Source organism: Protopterus annectens, chromosome 10.part0, assembly GCF_019279795.1.
Source record: "Protopterus annectens isolate FY-2018-M chromosome 10.part0, PAN1.0, whole genome shotgun sequence".
NCBI lineage: Eukaryota > Metazoa > Chordata > Ceratodontiformes > Protopteridae > Protopterus > Protopterus annectens.
In genome coordinates this window covers 29,838,571-29,864,047 of record NC_056744.1, presented here as the reverse complement: position 1 = coordinate 29,864,047, position 25,477 = coordinate 29,838,571, and the positions used below count along the sequence as shown (strand labels likewise).

At 40.0% G+C, this 25,477-nt stretch overlaps 1 protein-coding gene across 1 annotated transcript in view; it reads right to left on the bottom strand.

Moving 5' to 3' along the window:
- Window positions 1–25,477, bottom strand: part of LOC122812920 (medium-chain acyl-CoA ligase ACSF2, mitochondrial-like) — a 910,993-nt gene that overhangs the window by 698,941 nt on the left and 186,575 nt on the right. The window contains exon 3 of the mRNA XM_044084978.1: window positions 4,167–4,295. Within this exon, the coding sequence (XP_043940913.1) occupies window positions 4,167–4,295 (129 nt within the window). The remainder of the gene's footprint in view (window positions 1–4,166; window positions 4,296–25,477) is intronic.

Here is a 25,477-nt window from a genome sequence, read left to right as displayed (position 1 = left end):
AGCATTAGAAAATCAAATTAAGTGACAAAAATCAAAATATTATCAGTTACAAACCATACTATTCAGAATGCAAGGTTTAAAAAAAATGAATAGTTAACAGCTTCCTTGTTTTTAACATTTACAACTTTTCATCAGATCTTAATCCTAGCCACTAGCTCCCAGATTTTTTAATATTTACATACTTTTGTCAATACCTACTTACTTTCAAGTACAGAAAAGTATTGGCATAGTGCTAGCATTATGTCACAGAAACAGGTCCACCAGTTTCTCTGCTGTACTGCCAATGTGAGGAGTCCTCATGTCCTCTGTGTTAATGCGAGAATTCTCTCAATGCTCCAGCTTACTCTCACATTCCAAATACGTGCAGTAAATAGGTGGACTGATGACTTCCAATTGTTCATACATGCATCATATTCCATGATCTAGATGAATCTCTAACCCCCTTCTTTTTTTTTTTTTTTTTGCCTAGTACACTTTGGACAGCAGCAGCTATTCATGGGTTCGCAAGAATAGAAGTTCGAAGAGTTAGCTGCATGGCTGAATCAAGTCTTGATCCGTAAGAATTTTAGACTGTTAAACAATTTGGAACAATGCAAATAAAAACCCACAAAAGACCACAACAGTAACTGACCTCCCTACCTCAGCCTGCCTTGCAATGAAGATTTTTTTTAAACAAATGATTCATACATAATTACTAACATTTCATTACACTTCACCAAGGTCTCAAACAATGGCAAATGAAAGTTGGTGAAACATTCCCTCATTTCATACTTAAGTTTATTTAGGTTTAGGATCTCTCTTTACCTCCCTTTCCATAACTAGGACTGAAATTATCTGGTAAAACTAAATCATTCCCTTTTGGTAACAAACTGATAAACATACATGTTCACACAGTGTGTCTGGCTTTGAACGTTCACTGGACAAAAATGCCCAGGCTCAGAAATAAATACTTTGGTAATGGGGAAGTAGGTCCATTGCTAACCCTTATCCACCAGTCCAATGGAGAAATGTTTTTGCCATTTTTTTGTAACACTTTTATACACATGCTACAAAGTGGACAATTTTCTAATAAAACTGAAATCTGGCCAAGTGTATACTCACAACTACTGCCACCCATAAGAAAAAGTGCACACCTTGTGCGATGCCCATGCACTGGCCCAGTAATCAAGGAGCCTCAGTCCTCACCACTAACACCAGTGAGTGACATGCTCATTGGGAGGATGACAAGTACACAAACAGTAAAGTACAATTTAGGAGCACACAGAGATCACAGGCAGAGGCTGGTTTCTCACTTTCTCTCCAGATCCCCAATAAGACTCTGCACTGGCACAGCTATAGCATTAAGATCTCAGCTGAGTGGTCAGGCCAAAACCTCCAGAATCCTCTCTGTCCAACCAGTGCTTCGTGTCCCTGCCCAAATAGCTGACACACACACATTGAGATTTGAATTATATACAAACACAGACACTCCTGGGGAAGACAGGCGCAGGTTCACTAGCCATGCCCCCTTCTGCCCAGACTATACGGTAGTACCACCTGCCACGAACCACCCTCATCAGCTACTATAAAGGCCCTTACCAAAGGGTGCCCAATCTTACTGTGTAATGCTACTATTATCCAAACAGTAAGTGTGACAGACTTGAAGGCTATTGGAGTGGCTTGTACAGTACCACCAAACACATGCAAGTACTGTAAGAGCTAGTATATCTCTACACAAAAACAGCCACCATTAAAATGTTTAAAATATTTAATAATAAAAGCACAGGGGGATACTTAACATAGTGACAAGAGTTCAAAATCACAGGAAATATTTTAAAACATTGTATAACAGTCTCAGATAAATACAAACAAAATCTAGTCTACTCTTATTATATTCCAATATCTAAGAGATACTATGCCCTAAATGTCTTACTTACAGAGCCAGGCAGATATAGATGAGAAGTGCTGAATGATGTTTACAGATCCGGAGAAATACAAAATGCACAGACTTGCTCAATGAAATGGTTCTTAAATTAGTAATGCACATTACTGCTGAATCATCTCAGATTACATCATTCTTGTCACCTCTGCCAAGTTTCCCAGGCTAGCAGAAACTTAAATTTTAATACATCTCTGTTAAAAATACTTATCACTCAGAAGATGACAGTTTTCTCTTAAAAGCTTGCCTTCAACTGAAGTCATATAACAATTACTTGGAAACCTGTAATTACCTAGATTTCCAGACAATAGAAAGAAGCCCCTAGCCCAGACATCTGTCTATTAGCTGTGGTAAACTAACTATAACACCCATAAAACTACTTATTAGCTTATTTTCTTGAGGTTGGTTTTGCAAGTTAACTCTATGTCCAATTTTTACTATGAAACCATACATTTACATAGCCATGTAGTTTATACATGCCTGCTCTTTTCTAGCAGGGTGCACTGTGGTTACAATCTTGAAGCTCAGTACAGAACACAGTTCTCTTACATGTTTAAGGCAAGCAAACAAATATTACTATTCACAAATTACATAAAATTATTCTATCTAGCTGGGCTGGCTGTGTCACATCTCTATACAAATCATATTAACATTTTCAAGTGACATACAATTAATAAAATTCCATCTAGCTGGGCTGGCAGCATCTTGATTCATCACACCTAGCTGAAGAAACAATGCTGACTGCTGTGTGCCCCTCCTATAAACACTGCAACACTGCACTTGGCCACCCATCAGTGTCATGACAACACTCCAACTCTTTACATTGCTTTACAAAATAATACAACCTGACAACTGCAGTTCTGACACACCCAATTTCAGTGTTTTGGGGTTGTATCTCATGCAGTTTTTCATTACTCTGAAGTCAGTCACCTAATACCTTCTACATTACAGGAGAAGCATGAACTCCATCCCTAATGAGTAGGCTGTATACTCCTGTACCTGCCTTCTTCAATCAACTCAAACATTTTCTGCTAGATGCAGAATATTGCTGCACATGTGCAACATATCTGGTGAAACTGCAATCTGTTCTTGCAGCATTTTGCAGGTCCATGTATAGTGAATCACTCACTTGAGGTCATGAAAAAATGTATTTGTATAATGATAATGCGTGTATAGGTGTACATTTATATACATACATATATATATATATATATATATATATATATCCATACATACACACACACACACACACATTTACATTTCAGCTCAGTTAATACTGCTACCTTATAGTTATTTTTTTCCTTCTCTTATAATTTACTGTTGCCAGGTTGTTGCTCATAAAGGTCCTTATACTTCCATCTTATCTATCTGCATATAAAATAAAGTGTGGTGGTCCTGTTTTCTTTTTGTTTTTTTTTTAAAGCAAGACAAGAGGCACAGTAATGGGAGACTAACAGTTAGTTGAAACAATGAATGCAGTAAACTCCCATCACCACAAACTACAAAAAATAAAGTCATTAACAGCCATAAGAAAACAATCATTTGCAAACCTGCAAATGAACACATTACAAACACACCATAAAATATTTTTGCAGGGATAAGCCTTATACTATCACCCATGTGGGGTTGATCCCTAATGTCCCCATTACATTACTATACAATCTGCATACATATACAGCCACAGAGAAATCTAAACATGCCCTATAACTTCACATCTGTTCCTTCTGCACTAACACAAACCATAACTTTGCTTTATTTAAAGTGGAACGCAAGCCATTTGTCAAGCACATAAGCCTACACAGAACTGCAGCAATATTACAGCAATTACCTTTCATGCAACCAAGCAACAAATTTTCTTCACCCTCCATCAACATTTCGACCAATAGAGAAACAACCATCTAAAACATACACAAGTATGAGTTGCACTGAAGCAGTGGAGTTACTGAACAGTCACACTAAATTAGACTTTTGAATTCCCACCAACAGCCATAGCAAACATTTAAATTACTACCACTCACAATAAGCACATATTACCGGACAACTGTAGCACAGCCTTTGACTTTATGACTTGCTTCCTATCAAAGAAATTTGTACTACTCCTAAATAATTGTGTCAGAATCACATTGTAATTAAAAAAAAATAAGCTGTGTCTCACACTGGAGTTTAAAAACATATCTGCTGAAACACTGACATGGGTTTCTGTCTTCTACAAGAAGGCAACATGAAAAAAATTAAAGGATTTCCTTACCATAACAAGTCCAGCTTTGGCTGTTGCATACTGAAATAGAATCCACTCATATGTGTTGGGCCCCCACATTCCTATACGCTCTCCTTTCTTCAAGCCAAGGGCAAGTAGTCCAGCAGCCAACTGATCTACCTGCAAAATATCAATAACAGCAATTAGCAAGAATATGCAAGAATGCAGGATGAGAAGGAACACTGAAAAATGTGTGTGTGTGTGTGTGTGTGTGTGTGTGTGTGTGTGTGTGTGTTTACGAACTCTGCAACTTTCTGTCAGCATTACCAATGGAAGTCTTAAATATTTTATTAGAAGGCGAGAAAGAAAAACTTTCACATTAAAGAACCTCAATACAAAATTAAAGTTGGGTTTCACTCAGTTCCAAAAGAAATAAAGGTAGTACGAATACAAACTGCTAGTTAAATAGTCATTTGCAGAGGATCACAGAAGTACTATAATTCTGAATCCTTGACTCTGTTTATATCAGGGGACAAAATAATACCAAACAGCAGGAATGGTACTGAAGAGCCGACACCAGCCAACCTGTAATATACCAGAACTGCAACCATCAGCTTTCCTTATTTTCTTCGGTAATTGTTGTGTATGGGAAATATGAAGAAATTAAATCGTAGTGAGAAGGGAAGAAGGTTTCTTGACCAAGAAATCCAGCTGATGAGAGCTACTACCACCAGAAAAGAACCAGCAATGCACAATAAAAAAACGGAATGTTAAGCCACAAAAACAACTTGCATTTGTAATTATATACATGGGTTACCACTATTTTGTTGAATGCTTAGTTTGTCAAAAAAAGTATATGTATAAGTGTGGGCAAGAATGGTTGGAAGTGCGATTGGTTGAATGGCAAGAGTGTCAGTAGCAAGACCGTGGATTTGTGGAGGTGACTGAGAGTTATGGGCAGGGCCGACCTTAGCAGCTCAAAGCCTAGTGTATACCGCTCCACATTCGGGCGACTCTTAACTAGAGCTGAAAAGCTTGGGCGGGGTTCCTATATTTGTAGCAACTAGATTGCAAAAACTTACAAGACACAAAGTGCTGACACATCTCTTCATTACTGACGATGTCAGCGAGAAGCATCAGAAATAAACTTAAACAGCTTTCAGAAATTTGAATACGGGGACAATTACAACAAAGGTAAAATAATGGTGGAAGGAATGTCTAAAATCAGAGACATTAGGCATTACTTTAATTCACTTAAAATAGAGCAGGTTTTGCACAAACATACATTTTCTGAATATGAAGCATGAAATTAAAATATTTTATTATTGACGGGCTGTATTTTTTCATTTGGTCTTCAAGGTGAAGACCCCCCCCCTTTTTTTTCCTCCTTGCGGTGTCAGGGGTTGTGATCAGTAGGTATCGATGATGCATTTGCCAATGGCATTTGCTAATGGCATTCCACTTTTGTAAACAAATGCCAGTATTGCATTTGTGGTCACAGGTGAAGCACTTCACTGTGTGGCAGACTGATTTTAGCAAGATGGCTTGCCAACAAGCATCTTGCTAAAATCAAAGCGTTCACACCTACTGGACCATTTTGTGTACTTCAGTTTAATATTCTTAACATTCATAGCTCCTTATGACATTCTGACTTTTTTGGAACTGGCTTCCTTAACTAAGCAACTTATCAAAACAAGTGGTAGCGTTGGAAAGGTTAAGCTAAAAATAACTTCTTTTGGCTTTTCCCAGTTAGGGGTCACTACAGTGGATCACCTGTCCGCTCATGATTGGCAGTAGAATTCTATGGTGTCGAGTTGCCAGCCCAGCACCCAACCTTCCACGGAAGGCACACACACATACACTCGCACCTAGGGCCAATTTAGAGTGTCCAATCCACCTACAGCATGTCTTTGGGATGTGGTAGGAAACTGTTGCACCCAGAGGAAACCCACGTGACCACAGGGAGGACATGCAGACTCCCGCACAGAAAGCACCCCAGCAGAGAATCGAACCGGAAAACCTCTTGCTGTGAGGTGACAACTCTAACCGGTGCACCACCGTGGCCACCCATTAAGGTATAAATAACTAAAGGACACTAATGCTCTGCACTATAAATATCAGTGCTTATCACTTATTGTTTTCATATTTATATATAAATTTTCATGACAGACAAGTTCTTGGCAGGGCATGATGTAAAATATCACAGGACACAAAAAACAGAATGGAACTTTCTATGTATACTACAGTACATTGGAGATAGTGCTAGCAGTTTGCTTTAAAGTACAGTTGTGTAAGAAACTTACCATAACAGATGTCCTACACATCACTGTTGCAGTATTCCTTACAATAGAAAATATCCTGCCGGGAATAGCCATACATCTGGTCAGCATATCAAAGCCTCGGACCCTTCCAAGCACCATACATCAGCCGTATTACCTACATCTGAGAAGTAAGGTACATAAGTGGCGTACTAGAACCAATTCCTCAGAAATGAACTGCCCCAGAACAGATAGCCAAAGAGTAAGAAAAAAAGATGGTACATGCACATCAGAAAGAAGGAAAAGAAAAAGACAACCCCTCAGCCAAAGAGAAAAGACCCCAAGGGGGAGAAGATGTGAGGTATGGAATACTGCAACAGTAGGAAGTAGGTTGTCTATGTTATGGTAAGTTATTCCAAATCTGGACCATGCTCCCCCTTAATCACTGTTGCAGTATTCCTTACAATAAAGGGAGAATGCTACAGCTACTGTAAAAGATGGGAGGGGTAAAGGAGGAAGAAAAAAAAACTGATCTTCCTAAAACCCTTGGAAGATGCACTTGGCAAAGCCTGCCTGGTCCTAAAAAATCACATGCAAATTGTAGTGCTTACAAGTATGCACAAAAGACAAAGTAGCAGATTCCAAAAATGTATTCAGCATAGAGACCCCTGGGAAAAAACACCACCAGAAGAGGCAAACAAGCAACTAAACCCAATTGTTTGCCCTGAAAAAAGCTGCCGAGATTTTTTTTAATAACTCTGAAATTATTGTGACAAGACTAAAGACGTCTATGCAAATCCAAAGAATGGAAGATCCTCTCACTGCTACTTTGAGGACAGGGAAAGGAGGAAGATGGTCGGATTCAAAGACGGATTAACTACTTTACTTGTCAAAGAAAGATACCCTGTCTCTTGGGGGGGGGGACAGAAAAAAAAGAAATGTCAAAAGGACCTGAAGTTCAGAGATTCTCCTGGCAGAAGTCAAAGCCACCTAACAAGCCAGTTTTCTAGGTACAGAGTTTTGAGGAGGAAGAGGCTATTGATTCAAAGGGTGGCCAAGTCAATTTTTAAAGAAGAAAGTTGGGGTCCCAAGGAGGATGAACTGGTTTTCTTGGAAGCCTAATATTAAGGATTCATTTTAGGAACTATAACTCCAAATCTAGAGGAAAGTGATGGATATAGAGGCAGAATCATTAACCAAAGAGAATACCAGACCAGAAACTGAGCAACTCGCACAAATAAACAAAGGAATGTAGGAATACCCAAATAAGAGGGCCCTGATCATTGTGACACCAAGAAGAAATTTTTTCCCCACTTACCAAGATGGCATTTTCTAATAGTGGATTTCCTAGCCTCCTGTAAAACCCGAAGCACATCCACAGAAAAATGGTGTCAACAAGGAATCAAAACCCCATCACTAAGAGGGTCAACAGTAGGGTGAGAAGATGGTGAATTAGACAGTCCTTGGCCTGTGTGAGTAGATCTACCCTGTGGGGTAACTTCTGAGGACTGCCTCTGGCCAGATGAAAGAGGAAACCAATGCTGTCTGTCCAAATAGGAGTCACCAACAAGATTTTGAGCCTGTCTGATATGATCTTGAATAGGACCTTCAGCAACAGAGAAAGATGGGGAAAATGCACAGAGGAACATTCCTCCAAGAAAATGAGATGGTGTCCTCTTGCCAAGACAGACATGGCACTCAGAGCTAGGGAAATTGTCTGTTCTGAGGGGACACAAAAAACATCTACTAGAGGACTACCCTACCAATTGGCAACATCCAGGAAAGCCTCTGTGAAGCATCCACTTGTGAGGATCTGCTCAGAGCAACTGCTAGAGCACTGTGTTCTGAAGGAACATAAACTGCCTGCAGAATCAACCGATAGTGAATCGCAAAATCTCATGCTACGAGAGCTAGCCTGCAGAGACGGTAATACTTTGCTCCCCCTGTTTATGTATCACGATACAGGTGTTGTCTGTGAAAACAGAGATTAGATTTAGAAGTAAAATTAACCAAAACATTAAACACAAACTGGTGCACTATAGTCAAAATTCTAGCCATCGTCTTCCCTACTGCTCAACTTAAGATTGCATGTACCACATGGTAGAAAAGCATTGTATTGTTAACATACTGCCCAATGCCAGCACCACAGACCCTGCATCAAACAACACCACTTAATTTGATTGAAATCTCTTCTTCAATATTCATCTTCATCATTCAACTTCAACATCTATATCATGCAAGCTTGATCACAAAAGGCTTCCACTCTTTAAAAATGTAGGTATTTATATTTACATACAGCTACCTATACACATTTTATAGACAAACAGAAGGTGTTGTATAGCAATACGGAGCCCTACCATTAATGTTACCATTATCCAGACTATGCACATCTGCAGTATTATTTTATAAACAATATAGTCATTGCTGGGTGTTTATCCCATCCCACAAGTTGTTTCTAAAACAATTCAACCATACCATATATGTAGGTGAAACCTTTATTTTGCAAAGGCTTTGCATATATTCACTACAGGAAATTTAAAATCTTTACAAATATTTCATTATAACCACCCAATACAATATGAAAATTTGATTATGTAACTTGAAATCCCCATTTCTTAGGATTCCTTGGTAAAGGATATCTCCTTGGAGCCATTTTGTCCATACATAATAAATCAGTTATAATCTACATAACAGGAAACATACTACTGCCAAGCCTTCAAACATGCAATGCTATATCCAGTTAGGGTTTCTTAAAACTTGGCTCTTTACATTTAAGAATATTTGGTGCCCCTTACCAATTTAATTACTGGAGTTTTCAGCAAACAATTGGATCATGAACCCTGGGCTGACCATTCACCAACTCATCAGTAAAGGGCAAGACCTTTCAGAGATGTAGCTTCTGGGAACATCTTGAGAGTTATTTACAAACATCATTTGCTTCAAGGTTACCTGGCATGTTATCTTCATTTACTTCACAGCAAGTCCAGCCATGACTAGGTGAGAGAGCACCAAAAAAAAAAAAAAAAAAAAAAAAAAAAAAAACAGTCAATGAAGGACAGGCCACACAAAATTCCATTCCCAACCTTCCTTTTTAAGTCATATAAGTCAGCATGCCAAACTATACATTACTCTGTCCTCATAGTAAGCCCAACTAAGTTATCCTAATAATCATAGGTAGGTAACTAGGCTACCAACCAGAGGGCATTTATAAGACTAGCCAGTGTGTGTCGGCTTTCGCCACCCCATTGATTAACTGAGCCTCTGCCAAGCAGAGCCAATGAAGTGATCCCAGGGGTGTATTTTGCGTCACCAAAAAACAATACGGAGATGGCAGTGATCAAACACAAACTATGAACACACACCCAATACGCTGTAGAAGTCCAATGAAGGGAGAGCCTATATATATATATATATATATATATATATATATATATATATATATATATATAAATAAAATAATTCCTATATTTTGGCTCTCCCTTCGTTGGGCTTCTACAGCGTATTGGGTGTGTGTTCTTAGTTTGTATTTGGTGTTACCCATCCACTTGTCAAGGTTTCTCTTGAGTGTTAGTGAGGGGCTCTAGCTAATGTAGTTAGGAATTTTGTTCCAAAGCATGGGGAGTCTCTGACAGGAATCTATCCCTCCAGCATGTTTTATTTATTGTTGTGGCAAGGTTTAGCTCACGAGCGCGTGGCTCGCAGTGACGGATTTCTTTACGTGGACCATGTCCATCAATTTGGAGTTTAAAATGGCTTTGTAAGTTTTATCATCAATCTAAATTTCAATCTCCAGGAAACCCAATTTGGAGTAAGGTCAACTTTTCCACCTTTGATAGACAGTTTTTCATCCTTGCCCAATAGCACTTGTAAAGCCAACCTCGCAAGGTAAAACTAAGCATGTAATTGTAATTCTAGTTTAACTAAACTTGCGCTTCAGTGCAAAAAATCAGTCATTCAACCTCACATAATCAAAATGGTGGCTCTCATCTAATTAGCCATAATTGAACTCTCAGCAGTTCCACATGAATTAATGCATTTTGGGCCCTCCAACCTCAATAACTCACACATAAGTTAATACAACTCACTTAGATATACATTTCTCAAAAAGCACCATGCTCAAAAAAAAAAAAAAAGCTACAGATGAGCCTCTCATGACCTATAGCTAAGCCAGCTAAGTAACAAAATTTTGATCAAGTACTTTTAGAAAAAAAATCCTCCATTTGGCAAAAATATTTTTTCCCTCCAATATAGTTATGTGCATCAGCCATCAATCAAACATATTAAGGAAAACAGGACATGATGCTTCTAGAAACAGTTACTGTTATTAGCATAGCAGGATAGATTATCATTAATTTCAAGAAATTCCAAAATTCATCAATTATACAAATTAAGAAATTCATATTTAAGCATACAAATATTTAAAGTCCCAGCACAAAGGCCTTCAAACAATTTATCTTGGTAACATGGACATCCTCACAAATAAAAAAAACAAACAGCTTACCATCACTCAGCTATCAAAGACACCTGCCATTGCACTTGTCCATAAAGAAAGCAAAAATCGAGCTTCTGCGGACCTTCTCTGTACCTTGAGTACTCCCTCCGTTAATCATTTTCCATCATACCAGGAAAGTCTTGCTTGAACTGGGTTTCAGTATCTGTGAAATTCTTCTACTCCACCTTGAGCCACATTCCGAACCTTATAATTATATAGATTTGTGCACATTCTGAACCTTAGTTATATAGCTGTATATCGTGGTGGTGGTGGTACTGCCATAATGTACAAGGGTCAGCTCAACCTAGGACAGCTCACTACCACAACTTCCTACAGCTGAAATCTTACCAACATGCTTACAAATCAACACCCAGAAATCCAACGTAATAGCCATCTCCCTCCTGCTAATAACCTCTCAAACACTGAAAACATCCTAGAATGGGCATCCTCCAATTTTTCTCAAGAGACTATAATACTTGGTGATTTTAATCTTGACTGGTTTTCCTGTTCCTCTAACTCCCCTACCAACTTTATCAAACTTTATTCCTTTACCCAAAATATTTCTCAACCTACATGCATAAAGTCACAAACAAGCATTCTGTACTTGACTGGATCTTAACAAATAAATCCAACTATAACTATGACAAAGGTTGCCTCCCCAATTCTCTTAATGTCCACCACCCCACCTACCTTATCAGAAAATGTACCCAGGGTATAAATAATATTACATATCGATATATACGTAATAAAAAAAAAACAGTTCTCCCCCTCACTATTTAACACCCTATTAAATACAACTGGTCACTCCTAAAATCTCTGCAATTGGATCTTGTTCCTGAAAATTCTAAATAATCTTGCTCCTTTCAGGAAAATTCATTCTAAGCCCAAAAAAACTTCTCTACTTATCTAGAGAAACTATCCTCCTACTTAAACAATGGGACAAAACCTGGACTTGTCATCACAAAGACAAGAAATTACGCAACCTACCAACAATTCAGAAAACGGGCCAAAAACCAAACAGGACAAAAAGACTTGCTTTCAAACATGCCAACTAAAATACCAAAACAATTCCCAAAGATTCTGGCAATCAATTTCCTCCTTAACCCAGGAAAACTGACCACTCCACCCCCAATTAACTGTACTACTGACTGTATAGCTACACAATACCCACTTTATTACCTCCATCACCTGACTACTAAACAACACCGATAATTCCACACTTTCCATACCACCTCCTCCAACTGACCCCAATACTCCTCCTTTCTGTCTTAAACCAATCCAAAACTAATTATGCTAACTAAAATAAAACCTTGTACTCCTGCTGCAGATCAGTTACCTCGTGAATTTCTTAAACTTGCTGCTAAATCTAGCTCTTATCCTATATCTAGTCTTATTAACCTCTCCATCTCTTAACAGTATGTCCCCCCCTGCTTTGGAAAATCTCTCTCATGTCATACCCCTGCAAAAGGACACCCCCTCTACTGAACTTTCTGGCCCAGAGCCATACTTTCTCCTCTTGCTAAAATCTTAGAAAAATGTCTACACAGACATTAAACCACTAACACACACATAACCTATCTTCTACTCAGCATGGCTTCTGGCCCAAACATAGTACTAACACCGCCCTATTAAGTTTCACCAATAATATAAAATCACATCAAAAACAATAACCACCTTGTCTCTGCCACCTTCCTTGATGTGTCAAAAGCCTTTGACACTATATCCCATAAAATACTCCTAAAGAAACTTGCCTCTTAATTTCAGCTCCAGTACTCTACAATAGTTCCACAGCTACCGCTCCAGCCATAAACAAACCAACATATGGTAACAAATCACCCCTTTTACCCATCACTGTTGCCATTCCACAAGGCTCCATCTCAGGCCCACTTCTCTATCTTTATTAATGATCCTTATACTGCAACTTCACCTGCCTCTATCATTCAATATGCAGATGATGCTTCTCTTATTTGCTTGGCTCCCTCCTTAAACGAACTCAAAGTAAAATGCCTCAGACTGCCCTTCAAAACACTGAAAAATACCTCAAAACCACAAACTCATTCTTAAACCCTAACGAGACCAAACTTATGGTATTTCCAATTCCTCCAATAAAAGCCAACAAACCCATCTCTCTATTTTCACCTCTAATGGTTCAAAAATTGAACCATTTGGACATACTAAACTCCTTGGTGTTACCCTACTAGACTGCAACCTAAAATCTGACAGACATATCGCTTTAACAATCAAAAAAGTCCACACAAAATTAGGGGTTCTCTACAGGGCTAAACCATCTCTCTCTAATCATGCAAGAATAGCTACTGCCAGAACTCACCTACTTTCCACCCTTCTCTATTGTTTTCAAGTCTTCACAAACCTTCATAAATCTGACGAATAATCTAGAAGCTTGCTACAATAAAAATTGCCAAATTGTCCACTAATCTCCCCCACAGAACTCATCATTGTCTTGCCCTACAAAAACTAAACATGATTGAACTCCCAAACTTACTAGCCCTACACCAGCTAATAATAGCTCACTCTGTTATCCATAAAATAGGCTATTGCCCAGCCTTATCTAACCTCGTACAACCCTATTCTAATCTTACCTCACTCAGGTCAGCTGAGAAAAGCTACCCACAACTCTTATGGTGATTCTTAGCCAAAACTTGGAATTCCCTTCCCCGGCAACTACTGTCTATATCCAATACACACAGCTTCAAACAGCTCCTTGCAAATTATTTCTCCAATCACTGGTTATGCTCCTGTACTTCCTCTGGCTAAGCAAACATACTACTATCCTTCCTTCTGTCTCTCTGCCCTTTTAACTTAATATTATTTGATTTTATTATTTGTTCACTAATCTCATCTGATTTTTGTTAGGATTTTTTGATTTTATCTGCCATTAACTTAATTTACACTGTACTATGTAATTATGTAAACATCTTGGTAATCATTATGTACTGTAACTTGCATACCTGACTGCAAATACTATAAACTTCACTTTGTGACCTTTTCTCCCAGTCTCCGCTGAAAATGGCCTTTGCTTTTGTTTTTGCCCAGTCAGACTCTACCTGGTTATCAAATGCAAGTAAATAAGTAAGTAAAAAAATAAATAAAGGAAGGAAGGTCAGTGCACATTCCGAACCTTATAATTACATAAAGGGCTGTGCAGTGCTCTTTTTGAAGCCATAAATAGTAGCGCTCCATCAGAAAACAAACCTTCAGGATAGCGGGTTAAATCACTGTGAATAGTTTTCCCAACACTACCTTAGGGCAGGAAGAAAAATCAGTCACACTTTTGCTTCAACAAACTGTGGTTTTAACAAACTTTTCTACCATACACATTTGACATTTGTGAAAGGATAGATATCATCTAAGCTTTGAAGAAAGTGTTTTTCAAAATGAAGCATAATACTTGGACATTAATAGTCAAGTCCTGTTGCACTACAGGTAGTTAATATGCATTCTCAGTTCTTTTATTTGAAGAAGTTGTCCAAGCAGAAAAAAGTTCTCCTCCATATAGTCAATAGTCCAACCCTTCTATTTCTTGAGTCCTGGTTACACACAGATTACATAAACCTGGTCCACAAACTCATCACTTAATACCTTTTTGTTATGAACCAAGACAATCCAGCAACTGCTCTTTCATCACTTCTTTCACTGTGAATTCCAATCCACATCAGTCTGTGCAAAGCCTGCTCAACATTTTCTTTATGATCAAACACCATGAAAAAGAAATTCCTCAGTTTTGCTTTGATTACTTTGAGCTATGACGAAATATCCTGTGAGGGTTCTATAGGTACACCAAAAACATCAAGCAGGGCTGTCCATTTCCTCTTTCCCCGCTATCATACCAAAGTAGTTTAAGGCACCCACGTTTTCTGCCATTTCAGCACCCATTTTGTGCAATTTCCAATTTCTCTCACATAAAACTGACAGAAAGAAAGCTACTGACAATACTAACATTGTCCCCAATTTTTTTAAATATAAAGTTATAAAACAGATAATCTCTTCTACAACATCTGAAAATACCTTTCTTCCTGAACCACTGCAAGACTTTTTGTAAATCTTCTATATTCCCCCTCGAAAGATAGACTCCAATTAATTATTTTTTAAAAGGGTTGAATATAAACAGACATGTCCAGACTACCCACAGGATGGCAAACCCCTCAGACAGATCATAGATCTGCCATGGTTCTGGAAATCTATGCACTGGGATTTAGCAACCCCATATTCAGTCCTCCTTGGTGATGTTGCTGCAATATTCTATTTGATAATAGTGGGGGAGGCTGGTACTTGGTCCACTTTTAGCTATAACTTGGCCACAAAACAATGATATTAAGTACACAAGCTAATATGAAATAAAAAAAAAAAAAAACATGTATTGAATACATATTCTGATCTAATTTTTTGGTTAGTCAGCACAATAACATGGTCCTGCACGAGTGAAGAGAACACTTATGTCTCACAATTTTATCTTTAGATCATAACTGTACCATTTTTTTTTTTGTTACAGCTTTGCGCAAGCATTTATACAAATTCCAATTATTTTCTTTGTGAACTTTGCTGTTAAAGAAATTACAGAATAAATTGTCATCAAGAAGTTAGAGGATCATAAAAATTACATGGCAAGTCAGTCTAAAGACCATCAATGCCTTATTAATCTCTACACTTATGTTTATCCTGCTTCCAGGAGGGCAAAACCAGTCACTCTAGGAAAGAGCAAGGAGGTCTATGCAATCATTAAGGTTAATCTTGAAGAATAGGAGACATGTGCAATGGTAATTTAAGAAAGGAGATAAAGGTTTGTTAATGCATCTGTCCCTCAGAGCGCTTTAAATGTTGATGGAAATTTAAGTTAATATTTGTGGAGCAGTTCGTCGCAAAGGTGCAGGATATCAAGAAAGCTTGGACCTTAATAGTTTAGAATGCATGCAGAAGTCTTAAGTGCAGGAATAGGATTTCAAGGCCGTCTTGGTAGCAAGAGTGTTTCTGCTAGGTAGATACCCCTAGGGCCTTTTTAGGTGTTTTTGTGCATCTGGACAGGTACACGGGAAGAAGGCATTGTTCTGTATGATTGGTTTGAATACAGAGGGATAAGTTAAGACCTCAATATGTTTAGGCCAACAGCACTTCAAATGGCCCGGATAACATCCCAGGTTACTTTCTAAATAGCATAAAACATGATACATCATGCCCTCTGGAACTACCATTTAAACATGGCCTCCAACAAAGCTTCACACAAATGGGCAATGGCATCTATGGATCCCAGAAACTGCAGACCCACAAGTGTCACTGTTCTTATATGTAAAAACATAGGAAACCTCCAAATACTGGCTCCAACAGAGTTTGGTTTCAAGGGCAAGTCAGGTCTACTCAGCTTGGTGGTAACCTTCATCCTTCTAGACAAAGGGGGTTGGGGGGTATATATGGACCCTGGAAATTACAGACCCATAAGCCTCACTAGTGTGGGTTTATCAAGGGCAAGTAATGTCTACTCAGCTTGGTGGATTTCTTTGAGGTCACCAAAACAATGGACAAAGGCAAAATGGTTCACACTACCTACCTTGACTTGGCCAAGGAATTTAACAAAATTCCACACACTGGCATTGACAAATTCAAGATGCGAGGTATAAACCCTTGTGTCAACTGGTGTAGAGCCAGCTGGCTCAGACAGGACACAGCAAGTTGGAACTGGGGAGTCCACCTCTACAAAGATAAGTCATCAGTGGAGTTCCTCCAAGATTTTGGTCCAGAGACTGCTCCTTTTTGGCATCTACTCCTCTGAAGTCAAGGTCAGTGTCAAGGACCTCTGGCTGACCAAATCTGTAGACAACTGCAAATTAGGAGCAGTCAAAGAATCCCCACTGACACTAATGTTCTCCAAGAAGGGCTGACACAGACAAATAACTGGTGTCAGTGCTGTGGACTAAAACTAAATGCTAAGAAATGCAAAATAGGAAAGTTAGCCTTCCCTTTTAACTACCATATTGAAAACACACCCATAAGAGTTGACTTAGTAGTTAGGGGCTTGCGGACACACAGAGTGATACAGCCTTTGACCATCTACAGTAGCAAGGAAATATTTCTGTGATGTGCAACGTATATACAAAGGTATGGTAACCAACTCCAAGGAGGTCATTGTTCTACTGTATTCAGCACTCAGACCTGTAATTGAGTACAAAGTCCCTATCATTGTACTCTGTCTTATACTGGTTGTTCAGGAGAGATCTATGCATGGCATACTAGGCATCTTTAGATCCTACTCTGAAGGATCTCCATGTCTGCAAAACAAACCGCACCAGAATTGCATCTTCACAAAACACACAAACCTTGCCTGTGGAGAGACAATTATGTATCACAGAGACTTATCCCTTCCCAAAAGAGGCTCCCCCATTCATGTGAAACAGGAGTTCCTTCGGAACCCAATTCAACTGCAACTTGGGCAACCAGATGGGGGACTGAAAATTCACCCCTGGTTTGGCACCTCTCTCTCTCTAATAGACACAAACATGTAAATGGTTAATATCCCAGGCCAATACTTGGGAATTTATACTTACAAGGGTATTAGAACTTGTCAGAGGTTTGAGATGCATGGTTATGCAATTCACTATCTACTTTACCATACAAGGGTCTACATTTAGGCCTTTTTAGCTTGTTTACACTAACAGCATGGAGTATGGTGTCAAATGCATTGGCCGGATACAACTATGCAGTACGGAATGAATGACCACTATTCACCACCTTCAAGATCCTATTGAAAAAGTTTATTCAGATGTTATTACCTACCCCTTGCCTAGTTGTAAGAAGTGTTTGATATAGTTTATAAAGTCATATAGGTGTTCTAGGACTTTGTAAATTAGGCTAGTTAAGCAGAAGGAATTATAGCAAACATTAGGCTAGCTAGGAAGCCAATCTTTTTTGGTAATCTTTATAAAGAGGAAAAAAAATTCTATAGCCTATAACTTAACTATATTTAGAGCCTTTTACACTGGCAGTCCTACAAGATGGTTTCCTTTTACATTTCCCATTAGATTTGGTTATAATGAAGGATGGCTAGATCTATAGACTGAAGCAGGAGTAAAACTCTGTTCCATACACAACAGCTGAATCTGCAAAAGAACTGGTGAAATCTTAAGTAAATTTGCACTGGTAAGAAGTCAGACTTCTTTAAAATCTCAAACACTCCTTCAGTAAAGGAGAAGACAACGAAAATGTAACTGAATTTAACAAGAGATGGGGATACGGGAGTGGTGGAAATAAGGGAGTGGTACATGTGGTGGCTATTGTGGTAAGAACAAGATATACAACCTCCCCACCCAAGTGGCTTACTATTTGTTCTAGGGGAAAAACACCAATGGAAGTGCAGAAATCTGCGTGGAGACTTATTTTAATTTTAATGTACAGATGCATTTACCAGTCAAAATATGTGAATCATCTGGGACTATGTTACATACCCAACCCTAACTTAATTGGAGTCATTTACAGTCTCCTCCAACACCACTTCAGCGATAAATTGATCCTTGTTAGACATGCATTGGAAAATTCTGTAGTCTAAAATAGTGAAAATAGAAAAGTTTTTAAATAGTCTACAAATTCTTCACAACTTTCACAAGCCAATATAATAAGATGAAGGTCATCTCCATCCAAAAACAGCTCAGTAAAAACCATCAAAAAGTAAAAGCCTCATTTGAAGGAAAATTGCCATCAAGATAACAATAATGCCTTTTACAACCATGTTTTGAAAAGTGAACAAAAAGAAATCTTAGTGTCCTAGCAAAATGGCATCACCAAATAAAGCCAAAAAATATAATCAACATACTACATACAGACACGGGCAAATTCCAGGCTTTAAGGTGCACTCTGACTCGCTCTCTCACTACAGCACCATCCCACTCAAAATTAAGGCTCCATGGCATAGTGGTATGAGCCTATACAGAGAAAACAGGTGACAAGGATTTAATTTGTAACCCCCAACACTGGAGAAGCAAGGCAGGGAGGGAGAGAAGTCAAAAAGAATGGCTCGCTCACCCTTCTCCGGGACAGAGTAGTGGGTGCCTGGGAATACACAGGGAAGTGTGATTTTTTTTCCAGTGGAGACTTGAGAAACTACTTTCTGTGTTTGAGGGGGCATGGTTGCTTGTTGGAAACATTTCTTGCAGAACTGAGCAGTGACTAGTGCAGGCAGTGCACTGCATGGTAACTTATATCTCCAAGCCTGGAGCCCTAAGGGAAGGTAGGAATAAGCAGAAAACCTTTAAAGCCACCCTTAAGGGTGATCTAAATAACTACTCCTCCCAGTCAACCTTCTGCTCGGAATAAGTAACAAATGGACCAATTGGTCAGCTAAGGTGGGGCTAATGGTCAGACAGTGGGAGCAGTGTGCAGAAAAAAAATTCCACCTGAAAGTACATCTGAAATGGACATATCTGCCCCCATAAGGTCAGAAACACAAATTCCACAGGACCAGATGAGATCACAAGAAGCGTAAATTTATTCAATCAAAAATAGCCTAGTACCCTTCCTTACACAGAGTATTGAATGATGGCTTTCCTTTCTATCTGGAAATAACCTACTATGGTCCCAATCCACAAGGGAAGTCATTGAAAAGTACAGTTTTGTACCTACCATAAATGTAGATGTTCGAAGATCCACATTGCTGCAGTCCTTACATATGGGTAGTCCGCTGTCCTCGGTCGGCCCGAATACAAAAGTATTAGGCTGACGTCGGTCATGGGCGCCTAGATCTGACATCAGAGCGTCAGGGTATAAAAGCACATGACCGACGTCATATCCTCAGTCTTTTCTTGCCCCAGATGTCAGAAGGCCCTAAAAAGAAAGGCCACAGCCAAAAATAGAATACTTCCCAAAAGGCATGTACAAATGACAGCTACCACCCAAACCATACAATCATTCCAAACTGCAGAGGGGAAGGAGGGAGGGGACTGCAGCAATGTGGATCTTGAACATCTACATTTATGGTAGGTACAAAACTGTACTAGGTTCTTCATCTCACATTGCTGCAGTCCTTACATATGGGTAGAATCCCAAAGCAGAGGTAAAGGGAGGTTGGCAAAATTATAAAGCATTGGGAGCTGCCAAAATGCCCTGTAAGATTGCAGTGGCAAATCCAGCTCTAGATTTGGAATAAAGAGGAAGGTGGTAGTGTTTAGAAAAGTATGCACTGAACTCCAAGTAGCTGCTTCCAAAATATCTTTAGTAGCTACTCCCCTTAAAAAGCTGTAGAAGTGGCAGTAGCCCTAGTGGAGTGAGGTCTGATTCCAGCGGAACCTCCTTACCATGATGAGAATAACAAAAGCAATACAAAATCCAATCCACTTAGAAATAGTTTGTTTTGAAACAGGTTTCCCCTGAGAACCTAAAGCAAAAGAAACAAACAACTGCTGAGACTGTCTGAACCCTTTAGTCCTGCTCAAATAATAACGCAACTGCCTGTGAATATCCAAAGTGTGCAAAATTTTCTCCCCTTTATTTTGGGGATCTGCATAAAAAGTAGGCAAATGAATTGATTGGTTTAAGGCCACCTTTGAAACCACTTTAGGCATAAAAGTAGGATTAGTACGCAGAGATACCCTATCCTTATGAAAAATTAGGAAGGGTTCAACTGCCATAAGAGCCTGTAATTCAGAAACCCTTCTAGCAGACATAATGGCCAACAAAAAAGCAGTCTTCCAAGACAAAAACTTTAACTCAGCAGTAGCTGCAGGCTCAAAAGGAGGTAAAGTAAGTTTTTCCAACACAAAATTGAGATCCCAGGCAGGAGTAGGAGCTCTACGTGGGGGTCTTATGTTCTTTGCCCCCCTAAGAAATTGCTTAAACAAAGGATGAGAGAATAATGGAGGGTCACAGTCATAGTGAGCAGAAATGGCTGCAGCATGAACCTTTATAGAGGAGAAAGACAAACCCTTGTCTAACAATTCTGTAAGATATTGAAGAGAAACACTTAAATCAGGCCTGGAAACATCAAAGCTCTTTGTTTTGCTCCAAATTAAAAATCTCCTCCATTTACCAGCATAAACTTTCCTTGTACTAGGCCTTCTGGCCTCCAAAATAACATTCAAAACTTGTTGTGGAAGCTGCGACCCTCCAGGTTCTAGAACAGAATCGCCAGGCTGTTAGATGCAGGGACTGAATCCTGACATTGAGGAAATGATTGCCCTCCTGAGACAAAGGTGCGGAATGAAGGCAAAGGCCATGGAGGCTCCCATACTAAACTCCTCAGCAGAGGGTATCAGTGCTGTCGAGGCCAATCTGGAGCTATTAGAATCATGGAGGGCTTGTCCTGTCTGACCTTCAAGAGTACCTTGGGAGGAGAGGCAGAGGCGGAAAGGCATAGGCGTGAAGATTGCTCCAACTGAATGATAGAGCATCCACTTTCCAAGCTGTGGGATGAAACATTTTGTGCAAAACTTTGGCAACTGGAAATTTAGTGGAGAAGCGAACAGATCTATGTCTGGAGTTCCCATATCACTGTCAATTTGAAATACATGAGGATCCAATTTCTACCGTGGGGATCCACTATCTGTCTGCTCAAAACATCTGCTAAGGAGTTCTGTGCTCCTGGTAGAAACCTTGCCTGAAGATTGAGGTATAAACTGAGAGCAGTCTCCCACAAAATCATTGCTTGCCTGCAAAGAATGCGAATGGGTTCCCCTTGCTTGTTGATGTACCACATGACAGTTGTGTTGTCTGTTAGAATCAACACTTGCCCTGGGTGAAGTAAATCCTTGAAAGCCATCAATGCAAATTGGACTGCTAACATCTCCTTCAAGTTGATATGTAAATGTTGAAGTCTGGCAGGCCACGTGTCTTGCACCCATTTTCCATTGAGGTGTGCTCCCCAAGCCTTGTCCGAGGCATCTGTCGTTAAAATCTGACTCGCCTCTGGTCGGGTCACAGAGAGTCCCTTGTTTAGGTGACATTCCTGAGCCCACCACAAAAATTCCTTTTGAATGCAAGGTATTATTTGAATGACAGTGTCCAGATCTTGGCAGTGTTGTGTCCATACATTTTTGAGATACCATTGTAGCTTCCTCATATGCAGTTCGGCATTGGGAAGCACCAGAATACAAGATGCCATGAACCCCAAGGCTTGAAGGACTGTCCTTGCAGTCAGCCTGGACCGTAGAGACAATTGATGGAAGTAAAGTGTAAGGTTCTTTTGCTTGTCCGGGGTCAATAAGGCCATCTGGGAAGCTGTATTCAGTCTCACACCCAGAAAGCACATTTCCTGAGAGGGTACTAGACTGGACTTTGTTTCGTTCACAGAATACCCTAGGCACCTTAACACTGCCATCACATACTGTAGATGATGAAGTTCGTACTTGTCTTGAGCCAGAATCAGGCAATCGTCCAAATAAGGATAAATTTGTATTCCTCTTAACCGTAAGAAGGCTATCACTGGAGCCAGAACCTTTGTGAACACCCTGGTAGATAAGCCAAAGGGCAATGCAGAGAACTGATAATGTAAAGTCCCAGCAGGTATCTCCTGCAACTGGGCCTGATAGGAACATGAAGATAAGCCTCTTTGAGATCCAGAGTTACCATCCAGTGATCTTTGCCCAACAGAGGTAGAAGTTGTTGCAACGTCAACATTTTGAATTTTGGAATGTCCAGGTATGTGTTGAGGATAGTGTTTCCTTTCTTTGGTACTAGAAACAGGCGAGAATAAAATCCTAGGCCCACTTCTGACAGAGGGACCTGCTGTATAGCCCCCATTTGAAGAAGTAAAGAAATCTGCTTGTGAGCCTCTACCCTTTGCTGAGGAGGAACATCTGGCATGCCTTTGAAAGGAGGCACTGTATGGAAATAAAACTTGTAGCCTCGGTCTATAATGTCCAACACCCATTTGTCCTGGGTGATTAAAAGCCAGTTTTGCTTGAAGAGTGCCAACTTTCCTCCCAAAGGAGCTGCCAGACAGGAAGGATCTGGCAGCTGAAGATGCAGGTCATTGGGCCTGTTTACGAAAGGACTGGCCCCTGCCCTCACCTGTAGATTGTGCAGGTGAACTCCATGTTCTAGGCCTGAAAGAACTCTGAGCTCTGCCCCTACCACGTCTAGATCTACCCCTAGACTGTAAATCAGAAGAAGGATAAGCTCATCCCTTAGTAGGCCAATTCCTGCTAAACTTAGGAGGCTGCACCTGCAAAAAATCTTTAACAGTCTGCATAGACTTCGCCTTGTCTTCCATTTTCTTCAAGACAGACTCCACAGGAGAACCAAACAAAACTTCAGACTGTAAAGGAGTATCCAAAATTCTAGTTTTAACATGCTCTGACAAATTCTGATCCTTAAGCCAGGCGTGCCTGCGAATAACTGAACCAGTGGCAGCCACCCTGGAAGAAGCCTGTAAAGCATCGAAACCACACTGCAAAGAATGCTTACCCACCTGTTCAGAAGCATGTACCAAATCCTGTAATTCTTTACATTCTATGCCCTCTGCCAAAGCATCTACTTTAGATTTTAGTTGAGAAAGGAGAAAATTCTGATACTTCAACATATGAAACTGGCAATTCAAAGCCCTCATTGCTAAAGTGGAAGAGGTATACACTTTCTTACCCCATCTATCCAAAGCTCTAGCATCTTTATCTATAGGAACTGGATTCTGGATTCTTTACAACAGAAGCCCTGACACCCTTAGGTCCCTGGCTAATAGTTTCTGGGTCAGCCCTTGGACTCTTATACAGATATTTATGAGCCTCCGGTACTCTGTAATACCTATCTGGCTTAACTGGCGCAGGAGGCAGAGAGTCTGGATTAAGGGAAGCCTCGGAGAAAACGTCTTGAACAACATCCAAAACAGGAGGTATAGCCAAGGGCCTATGTTGTGGTAAAAACAAAAATTCCCTAAGCCTCTTTCGGGAATCTGAGAAATCCTGACCTTCCCATTTAAAATGTTCCCTCATAGAATGCAGGGTTTCTGAAAAAGAAAAATCCTCTGGAGGAGAAGCAGAAGGAGTGGAATCCTCTGCATCTGAATCAGAATAAGGAGGAAAATCCTGAATGTCTTCAGCCGAAGACTCTGAATAATCTGAAGCCTGCTCCAAACTTTCCACCTCTGGCTCTACCCTAGGTCTCTTATCAGGAGGGGGCATAGAACCTCTGATTAAAGAAATTAAATCTTCTGCCATTTTAAGCATTTGTTTTTTAGGCACAGAACCTGCAGAACTAGGACTGACACCCGTGGAAGGCAAACCAGGCCTGCTCTTGGAAGGAGCCCTACAGACAGAAGGAGAAGGCCTAACCCACCTTAGGCAAGGAAGGGAGAACAGCAACCTGAGAGGCCCCCTCAGCCTGGCCTGACTCCTGAGAGGCCACATCTTGCAAAATTAAAGCCTCCCCCTGAGACTCAACTGAAACCTCGGCTGGATCCCCAGATTCCACCGTAGTTTCTAAAGAACCGGTGTCCAGAACGACTCATCCTGCCTGGACTTTAAAGATTTGTCCTTGCGCTTCTTGGCGGGCGTCGGAGGATCCGACAGCATATTATAATTACACGCTTACGAAGACAAGCCTAGCGCAATCTAACCTACGTTTAATGGTGCGCTTATTAAACCTAGCACAGCGACACCCCGTGCTCAGGTCCCAAACAAGGAATACAAAGAGAGTGGTAATCCCTATGCGGTATCTAGTTTCCCACAAGAAATACAATTATTCACTTTTTCTGACATCCGGAATTAACTGAGGCAAGAAAAAACAAAAATATTCCCCAACGGGATACTTAGCCCAACTTGGTTTCGGTCTGAAACTCAGAATACAAAAATTTCAGACCGCCGAACGGCACTTGCACACGCTGCTTCTGCATCGGACCATGCGGCAAAAACTGAGGATATGGCGTCGGTCATGCGCTTTTATACCCTGGCGGCTCTGATGTCAGATCTACCGAGGACAGCGGACTACCCATATGCAAGGACTGCAGCAATGTGAGATGAAGAACATCAGCACACACTACATGCAAATGCTCCAGCAGAAATTATTTTGTCCACTGCTTAACTGTGGGACTCTGAGCAAGTCACTTAACCAGACACAACTCCTGGGCAGAGTCTGAAAAAAGGTCTATGGAGATAAGTGCTCTACCCTGAAAACAAGCACAAATAAAAACCTCTTCAATGTCACTAAATGGAAGTATTCTGAAATTTGGCAAACCACTACCTCCATCAGCATTATGCACTACGGATGATTAATAGCCAAAACTGACTAATTAAAAAATAAAAGGCATTCCTTGAGGATGATGAATTAATATCCATGTAGCCATTATTGCCTGCTAGGCATATGGACTTAACCACGATACTCTGGTGGGTTCACCGATATTCAGAAAAGTAGCTGTTCCCCTTATGCAGCTCCTATAATACTAAGCATAGGATGTTACGGACTGTTCTGTAATCTACCCAAACAATATCTGGAGCAACTGTAAAAAAAGGTACAAAGATTCCGTAAAGAGAGAGCTGAAAACAAGAGACTAGCAACGTCTGTCTGTAAATTAGCACATTCTAAAAATAAATTATGTACCTGACAGAGTACTAGAGGCTTTGGCATTATTTGAAATTCTTTGTTTACAATACCCCTGGTGACCTGGACATAATGTTTGGAATACCCCC